General features: G+C 43.9%; 1 protein-coding gene across 6 annotated transcripts in view; it reads left to right on the plus strand.

The window, feature by feature from the left end:
- Positions 1-16306, plus strand: part of fyco1a (FYVE and coiled-coil domain autophagy adaptor 1a) — a 197293-nt gene that overhangs the window by 26103 nt on the left and 154884 nt on the right. For all 6 annotated transcript variants that reach the window (XM_078539514.1, XM_078539513.1, XM_078539519.1 and 3 more), the window contains 4 exons: positions 9036-9129; positions 11624-14221; positions 15618-15710; positions 15850-15968. In XM_078539514.1, coding sequence (XP_078395640.1) covers positions 9036-9129; positions 11624-14221; positions 15618-15710; positions 15850-15968 — 2904 coding nt within the window. The remainder of the gene's footprint in view (positions 1-9035; positions 9130-11623; positions 14222-15617; positions 15711-15849; positions 15969-16306) is intronic.

Raw genomic sequence — 16306 nt, forward strand, 5'->3', positions numbered from 1 at the left:
AACTTAATGGCCTGACTCAGCAGTGAATGAAAGGCATTATCTGTTCTCTCTGTGGGGAGGTGGTGGTGTAGTGGTAATGTCAACAGATTAGTAATCCAGAGACCCAGACTAATGCTCTGGGGACATGGGTTCAAATCCCACCATGGCAGCCGGTAGAATTTATATTCAGTTAATAAAACTGGAATTAAGTAGCTAATCTCAGTAATGGTGACCATAAAACCATTGTCATAAAAACCCACCTGGTTCCCTAATGAAATTTTAGGAGGGAAATCTATATGTGACTCCAGATCCACAGCAATGTGGTTGACTCTTAAGTGCCTTCTGAAATAGACTCAGCTGTATCAAATCACTGTGAAGCCTACAGAGAGGATTGAAACCGGTTGGATCACCAGGCATCGACCTAGGCACCGAAAATAACAACGGCAAACCCAGTCCTGTTGATCTTGCAAATTTCTCCTTACCAATCACTGGGGGCTTGCACCAAAATTTGGAGAGCTGTCCCACAGACTAGTCCAGCAACAGCCTGATATAGTCATACTTATGGAATCATATCTTACGTTTCATGTCCCAGACACCGCCATCACCATCCCTGGGTATGTCCTGTCCCATTGACAGGGCAGACCCACCAGAGGTGGTGACACAGTGGTATACAGTTGGGAGGGAGTTGCCCTAAGGGTTCTCAACATCGACTCCGGTCCCCGCGAAGTGTCATGGCATCATTTGTTCACATCAGGTCAGGCTACTGACCAGAAATTGAATTGGAATAGCCATTTAAATACTGTGGCTACAAGTGCAAGTCAAAGGCTAGGAATCCTGCGTTGAATAACTCAACTCCTGACTCCCCAAAGCCTGTCCACCGTCTACAAGGCACAAGTCAGGAGTGTGATGGAATACTCCCCACTTGCCTGGATGAGTGCAGCTCCAACAACACTGAAGATTGACACCATCCAGGACAAAGCAGTCCACTTAATTGGTACCCCATCCACAAACATTCACTCCCTCCACCACTAACGGACAGTGGCAGTAGTGTGTACCATCTACAAGAAGCACTGCAGGAACTCACCACGTCTCATTAGACAGCACCTTCCAAATCCACGACTGCTACCATCTAGAAGGACAAGGGCAGCAGACACATGGGAACACCACCACCTGGAAGCCACTCAGCATCCTGATTTCGAACTATATCACCGTCCTTTCACTGTTGCTGGGTTAAAATCCTGGAACTCCCTCCCAAAAAGCACTGTGGATGTACCTACACCACGTGGACTACAGCGGTTCAAGAAGACATTTCACCACCACCTTCACAAGGCAATTAGGGATGGGCAATAAATGCAGGCCGAGCCAGCGACACCCACATCCCATGAACGAATAAAAACAAAAGACATGGGCAAGGAAGCCTCCTACTAATTATCACCTACTGCTACCACTCAACTGATGAATCAGTACTCTTCCATGTTGAACACCAATTGGAAGAAGTACTGAGGGTGGCTAGGGCACAGAATGTACCCTGGGTGGGGGACCTCAATGTCCATCACCAAGAGTAGCTCGAGACCACCACTACAGACTGAGCTGGCCAATCCTGAAAGGACATAGCTGCTAGACTGGGTCTGCGGCAGGTGGTGAGGGAACCAACAAGAGGGAAAAACCTACTTGACCTCATCCTCACCAATCTACCTGTAGCAGATGCATCTGTCCATGACTATTGGTAAGAGTGACCATTGCACAGTCCTTGTAGAGATGAAGTCCAGTCTTCATAATGAGGATACCCTCCATTGTGTTGTGTGGCACTACCATTGTGGTAAGTGGGATAGATTTCAAACAGATCTAGCAACTCAAAACTGGGCATCCATGAGGTGCTGTGGGCCATCAGCAGTAGAAGAATCATATACAACCACAATCTATAACCCCATGGCCCAGTATATCCCCCACTCTACCATTACCATCAAGCTGGGGCACCAACCCTGGTTCAATGAAAAGTGCATGAGGGCATGCCAGGAGCAGCACCAGGCCTACCTAAAAATGAGGTCTCAACCTGGTGAAGCTACAACACAGGACTATTTGCATGCCAGACAGCGAAAGCCCACAACCAATGGATCAGATTAAGCTCTGCAATCCTGCCACATCCAGCCATGAATGGTGGCGGACAATTAAACAACTAACAGGAGGAGGGGGAGACTCCACAAATGTCCCCATCTTCAATGATGGGGGAGCCCTGCACATCAGTGCAAAAGTTAAGGCTGAAGCATTTGCAACAGTCTTCAGACAGAAGTGCCAAGTGGATGATCCATCTCAGCCTCCTCCAGAGGGCCCCAGCATCAAAGATGCCAGTCTTCAGCCAATTCAATTCACTCTACATGTATATGCACATTAGTCATTGAAGATGGCAGGGCATGCTGAAAGAGCAGTTAATAAAGCATCTTAGGCTTTATCAATAAGGCCATTGAGCACAAGAGTAAGGAGATCATGTTGAACTTGTATAAAACACTAGTTAGGCCTCATCTGGAGTACTGCATCCAGTTCTAGATGCCATACTTCAGGAAGGATGTGAAGGCATTGTAGAGAGTACAGAGGAGATTCACAAGAGTGATTCCAGGGATAAAGAACTGTAGCTATAAGGATGGATTGGAGAGATTGGGATTGTTTTCCTTGGAGAAAATAAGGCTGAGATGAGACTTGATAGAGGTATTCAAGATCCTGAGTAGTATGGACAGGGTAAATAGTGAGAAGCTGGTCCCACCTAAGAAAGCATCAAAAACCCGAGGGCACAGATTCAAAATAATTGGCAAAAGGGTAAAAGTGATATGAGGAAAAATTTTTTCACCCAGAGCGTGGTTGGAGTCTGGAATAAACTTCCCAAGAGGGTGGTGGAGGCAGATTTGACTGAGGTATTTAAAAGGGAATTGGAGTGCTATCTGAAAAGAGAGAATGTGCAAGGCTACGGGGATAAGGCAGGGGAGTGCGACGAGGTAGAACGCTCTTTCAGAGAGCTAGTGCAGGCTTAATGGGCCGAATGGCCTCTTTCTGCACTGTAAAGATTCTGTGAAATCTAATCCAGCCAATTACCGCCCCATTAATCTACTCTCGATCATCAGCAAAGCGATGGAACGGGTTGCCGACATTGCTATCAAGCTGTACTTACTCAGAAACAACCTGCTCACTGACACTCAGTTTGGGTTCTGTCAGGGCCATTCAGCTCCTGACCTCATTGCAGCCTCATTCAAACATGGATAAAAGAGCTGAACTCCAGAAGTGAGATGAAAGTGAATGCCCTAGACATCAAGGCCACATTTGACCAAGTGTGGCATCAAGGAGCCCTAACAATGCTGGAGTCAATGGGAATCAGGGGGAAAACTCTCCGCTAGTTGGAGTCATACCTAGCACAGAGGAAGATGGTTGTGGTTGAAGATGGTCAATCATCTCAGTCCCAGAGCATCACTGCAGGAGTTCCTCAGGGTAGTGTCCTACGTCCAACCATCTTCAGCTACTTCATCAGTGACCTTCTCTCCATCATAAGGACAGAAGTTCGCTGATGATTACACTATGTTCAGCACCATTTGCGACTCTTCAAATACAGAAGCAGCTCATGCCTATATGCAGCAAGACCTGGGCAACATTCAGGCTTGGGCTGATAAGTAACAAATAACATCATGCCACACAAATGCCAGGCAAACACCATCTCCAACAAGAGAGAATCTAACCATCTCCCCCTGACACTACCATCACTGAATTCCCCAGTATCAACATTCTGGGGGTTACCATTGACTAGAAACTTAACTGGACCAGCCATATAAATACTGTGGCTACAAGAGCAGGTCAGAGGCTGGGAATTCTGCAGTGAGTAACTCACCTCCTGATTTCCCAAAAGCCTGTCCACCATCTATAATGCATAAATCAGGAGTGTGATGGAATACTCTCTGCTTGCCTGGAGGAGTGCAGCTCCAAAACACACAAGAAGCTTGGCACCATGCAGTACAAAGTAGCCCACTTGAGGGTAGTGACTTATAACGTCCACCACCTTAAACATTCGCTCCCTCCACCACCGATGCACAGTGGCAGCAGTGTGTACCATCTACAAGATGCATTACAGCAACTCAGCAAGGCTCCTTCCACAGCATCTTACAAACCCGTGACTTTTACAAACTAGAATGACAAGGCCAGCAGATGCATGGGAACATTGCCAGCTGCAAATTCCCCTCCGAGTCACACACCATCCTGACTTGGAACTTCAATGTTGCTGGGTCAAAATCCTGGAACTCCCTCCCGAACACACTGTGGGTGTATCTACACCACATGGACTGCAGCGGTCAAGAAGGCAGCTCACCGCCTTCTCAATGGCCATTAAGGATAGGCAATAAAAATGCTAGCCTAGCCAGCGATGTGCACGTCGCATTAAAGAATTATAAAAATTATGCTTACAGATTCAGACAGACGTTCAAGTGCTTTTGAGCAATAACCTTCAGTCAGTTTTCCACAGCGTGGTGCCCTCTACAGGGTATCTGGAAACTGCAGTGTGCCTCTTCAGACAGAATCAGATTGAAAAATTCTTACTTGGGCACGATGAGTGGACAAATTTGAACAACCGGTTGAGAATATTAAAATCAGGGCATTTGCGGACCGGGGGCCAATGTAAGGCAGCAAGTGCAGGGTGAATAGGTGAATGGGACTTGATATGAGTTAGAATACTGGCAGTGGAGTTTATGAACAGCTGAAGATGGGAAGCCAGTCAGAAGAGCATTGAAATAGTCAAGTCTGGAGGTAACAAAAGCATGACTGAGGGTTTCAACAGCAAATGAGCAGAGGCAGGATCACAGATTTAGGGAAGGCGGTGGCGTAGTGGTATTGTCACTAGACTGGTAATCCAGAGACTCAGGGTAATGCTCTGGGGGACCGATGGTGGAATTTGAATTCAATAAAAATCTGGAATTGAAAGCCTAATGATGACCATAAAACCATTGTCGCAAAGACCCATCTGGTTCACTAATGCCCTTTAGAGAAGGAAATCTGCTGCTCTAGCCTGCATGTGACTCCAGATCTGCAGTAATGCGCTCTGAGCTGGCAAGCCACTCAGCTGTATCAAACCGCTAAAAAGTCAACAAAAAGGAATGAAACCAGATGGACCACCTGGCATTGGCCTTGGCATCAGAAACGACAAAGGCAAACCCAATCCTGCAAAGTCCTCCTTACTAACATCTGGGGGCTTGTGCCAAAAGTGAGTGAGCTGCCCCACAGACTAGTCAAGCAACAGCCTAATATACTTACGGAATCATACCTTACAGATCATGTCCCAGACATCACCACCACCACCATCCCTGGGTATGCCCTGTCCCACCGGCAGGACAGACCCAGCAGAGGTGGCAGTACAGTGGTATACAGTCAGCATTGACTGCAGACCCCATGAAGTCTCATGGCATCAGGTCAAACATGCGCAAGGAAACCTCCTGCTGATTACCACATACCACCCCCTCAGTACTGATGAATCAGTACTCCTCCACGTTGAATATCATTTGGAGGAAGCACTGAAGATGGCAAAGGCATAGAATGTATTCTGCGTGGGGGACTTCAATGTCCATCACCAAGACTGGCTCAATAGCACCACCAAAGAGCAAGCTGGCCGAGTCCCAAAAGACGTAGCTGCTCGACTAGGTCTGCAGCAGGTGGTGAGGGAACCAACAAGAGGGGAAAACATACTTAACTTCATCCTTGCCAACCTGCTTGACAGTATCAGTAGAAGTGGCCAACGCACAGTCCTTGTGGAGACGAAGTCCCATCTTCACATTCAGGATATCCTCCGTTGTGTTGTGTGGCACTACCACCGTGCTAAATGGGATAGATTTCGAACAGATCTAGCCACTCAAGACTGGGCATCCATGAGGTGCAGAATTGTATAGAACCACAATCTGTAACCTCATGGCCTGGCCTGACCTGGCTATCACCTCATATTCCCCACTCTATCACTACCATCAAGCCAGGGGATCAACCCTGGTTCAATGAAGAGTGCAGGAGGGCATGCCAAGAACAGCACCAGCTATACCTAAAAATGAGGTGTCAGCCTGGTGAAGCTACAACACAGAGTATCTTGCGTGCCAAACACCATAAGCAGCAAGTGATAGACAGAGCTAAGCAATTCCACAACTTATGGATCAGATCTAAGCTCCGCAATGCTGCCACATCCAGCCATCAATGGTGGTGGACAATTAAGCAACTCACCGGAGGAGGAGACTCCACAAATATCCCCATCCTCAATGATGGAGGAGCCCAGCACATGAGTGCAAAAGTTAAGGCTGAAGCATTTGCAACAGTCTTCAGCCAGAAGTGCCGAGTGAATGATCCATCTCAGCCTCCTCCAGAGGGCCCCAGCATCAAAGATGCCAGTCTTCAGCCAATTCAATTCACTCCACGTGATATCAAGGAACGGCTGAAGGCACTGGATACTGCAAAGCCTGTGGGTCCTGACAATATTCTGGCAATGGTACTGAAGACTTGAGCTCCAGAACTTCCCATGCCCCTAGCCAAGCAGTTCCAGTACAACTACAACACTGGCATCTACCTGGCAATGTGGAAAATTGCCCAGGTATGTCCTGTACACAAATAAAACTGGTCAATTACCGCCCTATCAGCCTACTTTCGATCATCAGTAGAGTGATGGAAGGAATCATCAACAGTGCCATCAAATGGCACTTGATTAGCAATAACTTGCTCACTGATGCTCAGTTTGTGCTCCACCAGGGTCACTCTGAGGTCAGCTTCTGGCCTCATTACAACCTAAGTTCAAACATGGACAAAAGAGCTAAACTCTAGAGATGAGATGAGAGTGACTGCCCTTGACATCAAGGCAGTGTTTGACAGAGTGTGGCATCAAGAAGCCTAAGCAAAACAGGAGTCAATGGGAACCTGGAAAAGCTCTGCTAGTTGGAGTCATACCTAGCACAAAGGAAGATGGCTGTGGTTGTTGGAGGTCAATCATTTCAGTTCCTGGACATCACTGCTGGAGTTCCTCAGAGTAGTGTCCTCAGCAGAACCATCTTCAGCTGCTTCATCTATGACCTTCCTTCCATCGTAAGGTCAAAAATGTGGATGTTCACTGATTATTGCACAATGTTCAGCACCATTCGCGATGATTCAGATACTGAAGCAGTCCATATCCAAATGCAGCAAGACCTGGACAATATCCAGGCTGGGGCTGACAAGTGACAAGTAACATTTGTGCCACACAAGTGCCAAGCAATGAGACCATCTCCAAGAAAAGAGAATCTAACCATCACCCTATGACATTCAATGGCATTACCACTGCTGAATCCCCCAGTATCAACCTCCTCTGGGTTTACCATTGACCATAAACTGAACTGGACTAGCCACATAAATACTGTAGCTACAAGAGCAGGTCAGAGGCTAAGAATCCTGCAGCGGTAACTCACCTCCTGATTTCCCAAGGCCTGTCCACCATGTACAAGGCATAAGTCAGGAATTGATGGAATACTCTCCACTTGCCTGGATGAGTACAGCTCCAAAACCACTCAAGAAGCTTGACACCATCCAGGACAAAGCAGCCCACTTGATTGGCACCCCTTCCACAAACATTCAATCCCTCCACCACCGGCAAAAAGTGACAGCAGTGTGTACCATCTATAAGAAGCACTGCAGAAACTCACCAAGGCTCCTTAGGCAACACCTTCCAAACCCACGACCACTACTATCAAGAAGGACAAGGGCAGTAGATACATGGGAACAGCACCACCAGGAAGTTCCCCTCCAAGCCACTTGCCATCCTGACTTGGAAATATATTGCCGTTCCTTCACTGACACTGGGTCAAAATCCTGGAACTCCCTCCCTAACAGCACTGTGGGTGTACCTACACTACAGGGACTGCAGCGGTTCAAGAAAGCAGCTCACCACCACCTTCTCAAGGGGCAATTAGGGATGGGCAATAACTGCTGGCCTAGCCAGTCAAGCCCACATCCTGTAACTGAATAAAAAAAAGATTGGCAATGTATACATGACAATGTATAAAACTTCTTTATTTAGTGGTTTGACTATTTTCGTTTCGCAAAATATTTACACATGCATCTAAAATCTGTCTAAAATATTATGCTTTTTTTCCTATAAGAATCCCAACTGCAATGTATTCCCATTTACCAGCATTTTTGCCTCTTTAATTTTAAACCTCTTCTTAGCGGCTTTCTAAAGTTTAATTCTGGAATAAATGTTCACATTCATCAACTGTGCAAATAATATGATAAATGATATAACCCACCTAATTGTAAAAGCAATAATACACATTCCTTTTTTCAATGTTGCCAGATATTTACTTGCACATTAATCAAATATATTTGGGTTGACCATTCTGGCACACCCTAGCAGTAACTTTAATAGGATTACACTGGAAATTTAGACCTGGGTTAATCAGAATTACCATTAGCTTTGTAAAGGATGGAGTTTGTGCCTGAACCTTAAAATGCCAGCTGGGTAAGGGAGGGTGAGCCTCGTGATGCTGGGTGTTCCCATGTCCTGGCTGTCAGATGGACACAGTGCAAGTTTAATGACGGTACTTAAAACCAGATGCACTGGACCCTGATTGGTGAAAGTGGACCTCGGCTGGGATGGCGGGGGAGGGGTGTTGTGGAAGGAGATTTCAAACCAGGATTGTGATCTGGACCTCCAAAGAAAAGCGGGCTATTTTTTTTTTTAAATGTTGCAAAGAAATTATTGGCGGCAGCTAACTGAGCTGCCTGGGCGGAGTGTCCCTACACCACTTCACCTTCACCCAGACCAGCAAGTTGCACTAGAAAATACATAGTAGATGTATCCCAGTGGCTCAGGCGTTCGCATGTGGCATTCAGAGGACTTCCTCTTGATCCTGTGAACTATGATGGATGAAGCAGCAGACATGCTGGAAAATCACGTGCTGATATTTATGTTGGAATGCACCCCGCTGTAGGATGCCTCCGTGTTGCATTAAGCATAGTAATTCCTGAAAATAATTACTTAAGCTAAAGTCGAGTAGTAAGAATAAATCTGCTGCGTGTATTTTTTAAAGGAGGTCTTTCAGCCTATCACATTCTCCATCACATCTTTGGAAGCCACCAAGTAGATGTTCCAGTATAAGCAGCTTGGTCAGCAACTATTCACAAGTGAGTGTCCAATCAGAAGCTGGTATGTACACTTTGCAGAGATAATCAGCAATTAGATGGTAAGTGCTTATCTTGCATAATGTTATTACTGACCTTATCTTGCTTTGGTGTTCTTCAATTTTCCCCTACCATGAATGTCATTTTGCATGTGTTTGTCAATTTATTGAGGCTGTACCACTTTATCTCCCCCTTTTAACATTTCTCTGCACACTCAGAATGTGGTTTTGGCTGATAAGTCCAGCATTTGTGTCCCACATCCGAATAGACTACGTGTTGATGTGGAATTGAAGTTATCATAAGACCATAAGACATAGGAGCAGAAATTAAGCCATTCGGCCCATCGAGTCTGCTCCGCCATTCAATCATGGCTGATAAGTTTCTCAACCCCATTCTCCCGTCTTCTCCCCGTAACCTTTGATCCCCTTACCAATCAAGAACCTATCTATCTCGGTCTTAAATACACTCAATGACCTGGCCTCCACAGCCTTCTGTGGCAATGAATTCCATAGATTCACCATTCTCTGGCTAAAGAAGTTTCTCCTCATCTCTGTTCTAAAAGGTCTTCCCTTTACTCTGAGGCTGTGCCCTCGGGTCCTAGTCTCTCCTACTAATGGAAACATCTTCCCCACGTCCACTGCTTCTTTGTTTCCCATTAGTCATACTTCTTGGAGTTTTACCCTTCCCTTCCCCTCCACTTTCTAGTTTAAAGTCCTGTTGACCACCCTATTTACCCTTTTCGCTAGAACATTGGTCCCAGATCGGTTCAGGTGGAGAACGTCCCAACGGTACAGAGCCCTCCTGTTCCAATACTGATGCCAGTGCCCCACGAAATGGAACCCCTCTTTCCCGCACCACTCCTTTAGCCACGTGTTTACACATAGACCAGACAAGGCAAAGATGGCAGGTTTCCCTCCCTAAAGAATATTAGGGAACCAGTTTGGTTTTTATGATAATCCAGTAGTTTTGGGGTATTTTTTTTACCAGATTTTATTTCCAGATTTTGTTTGTTAAAACTGAATGAAAATTCTCAAACCGCCATGATGGGATGTGAACTAATGTTCTCTGAATCTGCAATGGAGCTGGCCAAGTCGGGAATGAGGGTGCAGACTTTTGATCCAAACCAGCTCACATCCTTATAAGGCACTTCTGAAAGTCAGAATCCCTGGGAAAGGGGGTGGGAATCCTGGAATCGGGGCCCGGCCACCATTTTTAAAATGCTCCCAAGTCATCCAGACTTGGTGAAAATCCAGCCTGCTGTCTCCCATTCCAGTCGTTCCCTATGGTCTAGTTCACAGTTTTGCTTCCTCAAGTCCAAAGGGTGCAGATTTGCGTGAATCTGGGACACAACTAGTTTGGTCATCCATCACCAGATCTGCTGAACTACAATAAATGGTATCGGGTCCCACTGTTTTGTGTTAAAACCACCCATTAGCGAATCATTGTGAAGGGCAAATATAGCCTGTGGTTGCTTTTCTCCACTAACAGATGTCTCCTTAAATTCCTCACAACTGCATCCTTCAACCTTACATCCAAATACAAGTGAAAGGAGCACATTGACTTCTTTGTCACTAAGTTTGAGCCCACCTTTCAACTTCCTCCTGCTCCTCTCTTTCCACCCCTCACTATCCTTTTCCATTTGCCAAAAGCCAGATCCTCCCCATAGCTCCCCCACCCTACACTGATCCTGCATCCTTTTGTTGTTTCTCTCCTGCCTTCCCCCCTGCAAGCTCATCTCCTGCCCCCTAGATTACATTCTCACGAAGTCGCTGGCAACTGAACTTCCTTCCCCCCCGCAAGCTAGCTGGCATTGTACATGGTTCCCTCCCCTCACTTTCACAACAGCTAAGAGCTACCTTACCCTGACCCTATCTACATTTCGTTCTATCCCTTTCTCCCTCATGTACTTATCTAACTTCCCCTTAAAAACATTTATGCTAGTGAGTTCCATATTCTAACCACTTTCCAGTTGAAGAAGTTTCTCCTGATTTACTAGTGACCATCTTATAGGGGAGGCGATGGCATCGTGGTATTGTCACTGGACTAGTAATCCAGAGACCCAGGGTAATGCTCTAGGGACTCAGATTCAAATCCCACCACAGCAGATGGTGGAATTTGAATTCAATAAAAATCTGGAATTAAAAGCCTAATGATGACTCATGAAACCATTGGGCACGTTAAGGAAATCTGCTGTCCTTACCTGGTCCAGACCCACAGCAATGTGGTTGACTCTTAAATGTCCTCTGAACAAGGGCGCTTAGGGATGGGCAATAAATGCTGACCTAGCCAGTGATGCCCATGTCCCGTGAATGATTTTTTAAAAAGTTATCGTCCCTACTTTTAGAATAATTAATTAGTTTTGTTAATGAACACCCTGCACCTGATTTACGGCCCATTTTTAACATTTGGTGTCTCGGGTCATTTTTCTGAAGAAGTTGCATCTAAATTGTTGAATGTATCAACTAATATATCAACTGTGTATCAACTCTTTGTATAGGCTCCAGACTGTCTTTCGAATCCAGAAATAAACAATCCATTAATAGCAGAGCAGCTGGAAACCTTCGATGAGTTACGCGCTGAACTTGATCAATCTGATGTAAAGCAAAGGGAGATGCAGGAGAAGATCCAGCAGATTGAACTGGAGAAGGAAGAGCTACAGAAGATAATAACTTTGCACGAGCAAACTGCAGAGGCTATGAAGGAATCAACTGATGATACAATGGAGGAAAACCTTAAATTAAAGCAGATGTTGGAAGAGTTGAATCAGCAGTCTGAGGGCTCTGTTTTTGCTCAAGACACTGTTAAAGAGCTTCAGAAATCTTTGCAGACATTAGAGGTCAGTTCCACTCAAAAACAACGGGTGCTTCAGATGAAGATTATGGAATTAGAGTCATGTAATCAAGACTACATAGTAAAGCTGCAGTCACTAACACAAGAAATGGAAAGGATCAAGGCCTCTGAAGAGACAAAAGATGGCAATTTTAGTGAACTTCAGACCAAGCTAATGACAGTGGAAAAGAAGAACATGGAGCTGATAGCAAGGATAGATAGTATTTTGACTGAAAAGGGACAGCTAACAGCAACCCACTATGATTCAGCACAGAAGATCCATGAGCTTCTTGACAAGTTGAATGAGGCTGAACGGGAGGAAATTGGAATGCAGAGATTAAGCAGTGTACAGCAGTCTCAGCTGGAAAAGTTAACAAATGACTTGAAATCGAAAGAATCTCTAATAAATGAGCTTGAATTAAAGCTAAAGGAGACAACTTCAAAATTTGAGGAGAAAAATGCTATGCTTGCAAAGAAAGATGAAGAGCTAGAGAGTACCCTGAATAAATTGAAAGAAATTGAAAGTGTACAAGAAAAGGACACTACAGACCTTGAATCAGGGCAGAAGTCAGTTCAGGAGCTGAGAAAAGAGCAAGAAGAAACACAAACTAAATATGAAAAATTAAAGGTTACTTTAGAAGAGCAAATAGACTCACTTTCCAGCGATCTCAAAGCCAAAGAATTAGAATTGTCTGCTGCTCATAACAAGGCACAAAACCATCAGGAGGTTCAAAATAAGCTTTTAAGTGAGAAAGACGATCTTAAGAAAAAACTGCAAGATTTAGAAGAACTACTAGCCAAGCTGCAAATGAGGACAGAGCATATAAACATTGAGTATCAGAAATTGCAAACCGAGAGCAAGAAACAGCAACAGGTCAGGCAGAAACATATTCAAAGAGAGAACGAATTGGAAGAGACGTGTTTAACCCTTGAAACTGAGATAGACAGACTGAATGCGTCTGAAAAACAGTTGCAGGGCCAAATAGCTGATGCCAAGGTGACAGTGGATGAGAAAGAAGCAAAGCTAAGGGAAGATAACAGGCAGTTGGATGAGAAATTGCAAAATGCTCTCAGGCAGTTTAAAAGAGCAGAAACAAAACTGGAAAAGAATCAGTCCGAATTTGACGAACTGAAACAAGAAGAAAATAAGTTGAATGACCGCTTAGTAAATCTCCAAGTATATTGCCAGGCTAAGGAAGAACTGATTTCAGATCTGCAGAATAAATTAGTAGAGTCAAAGCAGAATGAAAATTCTCTTGTCTCCCTTCTAAATGAGAAAGAAGATGCTTTACTTGAAAAAGTTAACACATTAAAGCAGTTTTCAGAAAACATTGAGAAAAGTCAGGCAACAATAAAGACTTTGGAGGAAGAAAAATTGAATCTTGAGAATAACTTTAAGCAACGAACTATGCTTTCAGAAAGCCTGATTGCTGATAAAAATGTATTTGTGGAAGCACAGCTCCAGAAGGGAGAGCTTCAGGAGAAAGAAATGCAGGAGATAAATGCAAAGTTAGCTGCTACTAAAAATCAGCTTGAAACTCAGCAGGCTGAAGTAACAAGATTGCAGGCAGAGGGCCAAGAACTCAACTCAAAGCTTAAACACGCACTTGAGGAAAAGGAAAATATATGCAGTAATCTAAATCTTGCAGTATGTTCCAAGGAGGAATACAGAACCTTGGTTCAAAATCTAAAGGAACAGATAGAATCAAATAATAGTGATCATGCTGAGAAAGTCTTGCTGTTTAAAGAAAAGGAAGATTATTTAAAAAATGAAAGGGAGAAGTCAGCGCAGCACATAATTGAACTTGAGGAACAACTTGTGTCCGTTAAAGAAGAATTGTCCCAGCTGAAACAGTATATTGAAAGGATAGAGGTTGAGAATGTTGAGACCAAAGATTTACTTCACAGGGCAAACACTGAAATGGCAGAACTCGGCATACAGATTTGTACACTTAGTGCAGAGAAAGCTGACACTGAGCAGAAATGTATTGAAATTTCTCAACAGCAAACAGCATTTTGCGAGGAGGTAAAAACAGAACAAAATCAATTAAATCTTAATGTTTCCAAACTCAAGAGTGAGAACGAACAGCTGCACGGAGAGTTAAGGAGATTGAAACAGTCAGCTACATGTGTAAAAGAGCTGCAGAAAAAGCTAGCACAAGCGCAGCAGCAAGTAAGAAGCTTCCAAGAAGCTGCAAGAGAAGAACTGTCAGCAATCAAATTTCAGATGAGTGGAGAGGTGATGGATTATCAGAATAAATTAAAGGTGATGACTAGGTTCTCTCCTTGTATTGCTACAGTCAGAAGATCTGGTTAATGACTGCAGTGCAATGCAGAGAGCTTCTATTTGTTTTTAATTCAGTTTTAAACACACAGTGAAGAGCATAATTAGTTTCAATATACACTATTTGAATTTAGCAGCTTTCCTAATTTTGGAAGCCTAGGTTTTTTGCTAGTATCTACAGGGGAGAATTTTTCCTATGACAGGCTGGGCGGTAGCGGGCGGACGCGGAGCTGATTGCCCCCCCGCGATCGGCTGCACGCTGCCATTTTACGCTACCTGTGTGGGCGGGCGGGGGGAGAAGGGAGAGCCGGGGCCTGTGCTCTTTCACGCATGTGTGCAAAAGAGCGCAGCAATCTCCCTGACGCACGGAGCTGCCTCGGGGAGATTGAATGGTTGTCAAAACTTTTTAGTAAATAAAGTGAAAATTTATTTAAACATGTCCCCTTCATGTGACAGTGTCACATGTGCTGGGACATATTTGTGAAGTAAGTAAAATTTATTTATTTTATAAAACCTTCAGGAAACCTCATCCCGCCTGTGGACGAGGTTTCCAGAAAAACGCGAAGGCCACTTGGGCTCTTCGCCTGCCCGCCAACCTTAAGCTTGGATGGGCAACTTTGTTAACAAGTTAAATTTGAGGTGGGTGCCTGCTGAGACGCACACCCGGCATCATCACATCATTTTACGCGTTGGCATGGTGGGCCCACCCCCGCACGCCAACGGCATTATTCTGCCCATAATTTATCTGGGTTTGATCATTTTGCTTAATTGAAAATTTGACATCAAATTTCATTTGTTTTTATTAAATTTAGAGAGGGATGTCTTCATTTTTACATGTTTTAAAAGGAAAAAATTTCTTTCCTAGCACTTCTCTCTTTGCTTATCTTAGTGTCACATAGTACCAGCAATGTAGAAGATGGGCATATTCTCTTACTCTTACTCTTTCCATCAGTATTGTTGTTAACCATCTGCCTGGTGATGTGCAATAATAGCCTGCTCCTTTGACCTGTTATGCCTGGCTATGGGGAAGAATTTTTTTAGTGTCTCCTACTTTGAATACCTTGTCATTTTCCTATTTAATCATTATGCCCGTACATTAGCACCCTCCCTGAGTGGATGTAACCCCTGTTCAGAATAGCTGTCATTTGTTCCAGAACCATATGCCTATGCTTTCAATTGTCTTCCCTAATTTTCCAGTGGATTTGTGTTAAATTGATGTGTTTTCATTCCTAATGAAGATCAAGTTTCATTATAATTTTTAATTGTTGAGTACATTTGACCAAAGGATGTTGCATTAAATTGGAACTAGTAATGGATTGATACATCATCTGTAATGGCCTGATACAAAATTTTGATATTGATGCTTTAATTTTGACAGACTGTTGGTGAAGAATTGGAGGCTGTGAGAAAGCACCTTAATGAGCGACAAACCCAAATAACCTCAATGGATAAACAACTCCTTGAATTTCAAGTGAGTCTAACATGAACAGACACTTGAGAATAGAAATCGGCTTTGCAGGATTTTCGTCTGAGCAGATCTTCTCAATAATATACCTGCATTTCATCCCGAATTACCATTTGCAACTGATTTTGACACATTTATTTTAAAGGCTTGCAACTGTAAATTATCAGAAGAATTGGAACAAAAAGCACTAGTAATTGTGGATTCACAATTATTGAGAAACGAAAAGGAGGAAGAACTAAAATCCCTTGCAGAAAATTTCAACAGGTATGACTTTAAAACATGGCAGCTGAATTAATCTCAGTTTGTTCCTTTGCTTTTTAGCTTGTGTTTTGCATAAAGGCTACTTGGATGTGTATCTTGTTGCAGATGGTTGCAATTTAAAAGAATTCTGGGGGTCAATATATGATGCAACTTTTTATTTTTTGCCTCTAGATAATGTATGGAATCTGCTTTCCCCCATCAGTCAAAGTGCAATAGAGTGAGCCTTCTGTTAGCTGTGCAGGCAAAAATTTTATGTTAAAACAATTTAAATGCTGCTGAGTTTTTGAATTTGCTAGTTTATTTGCAGCAGTCATTTAATCTTTGACTGCTATAAAGAAATG

Source organism: Cetorhinus maximus, chromosome 3 (assembly GCF_964194155.1).
Source record: "Cetorhinus maximus chromosome 3, sCetMax3.hap1.1, whole genome shotgun sequence".
Classification (NCBI taxonomy): domain Eukaryota; kingdom Metazoa; phylum Chordata; class Chondrichthyes; order Lamniformes; family Cetorhinidae; genus Cetorhinus; species Cetorhinus maximus.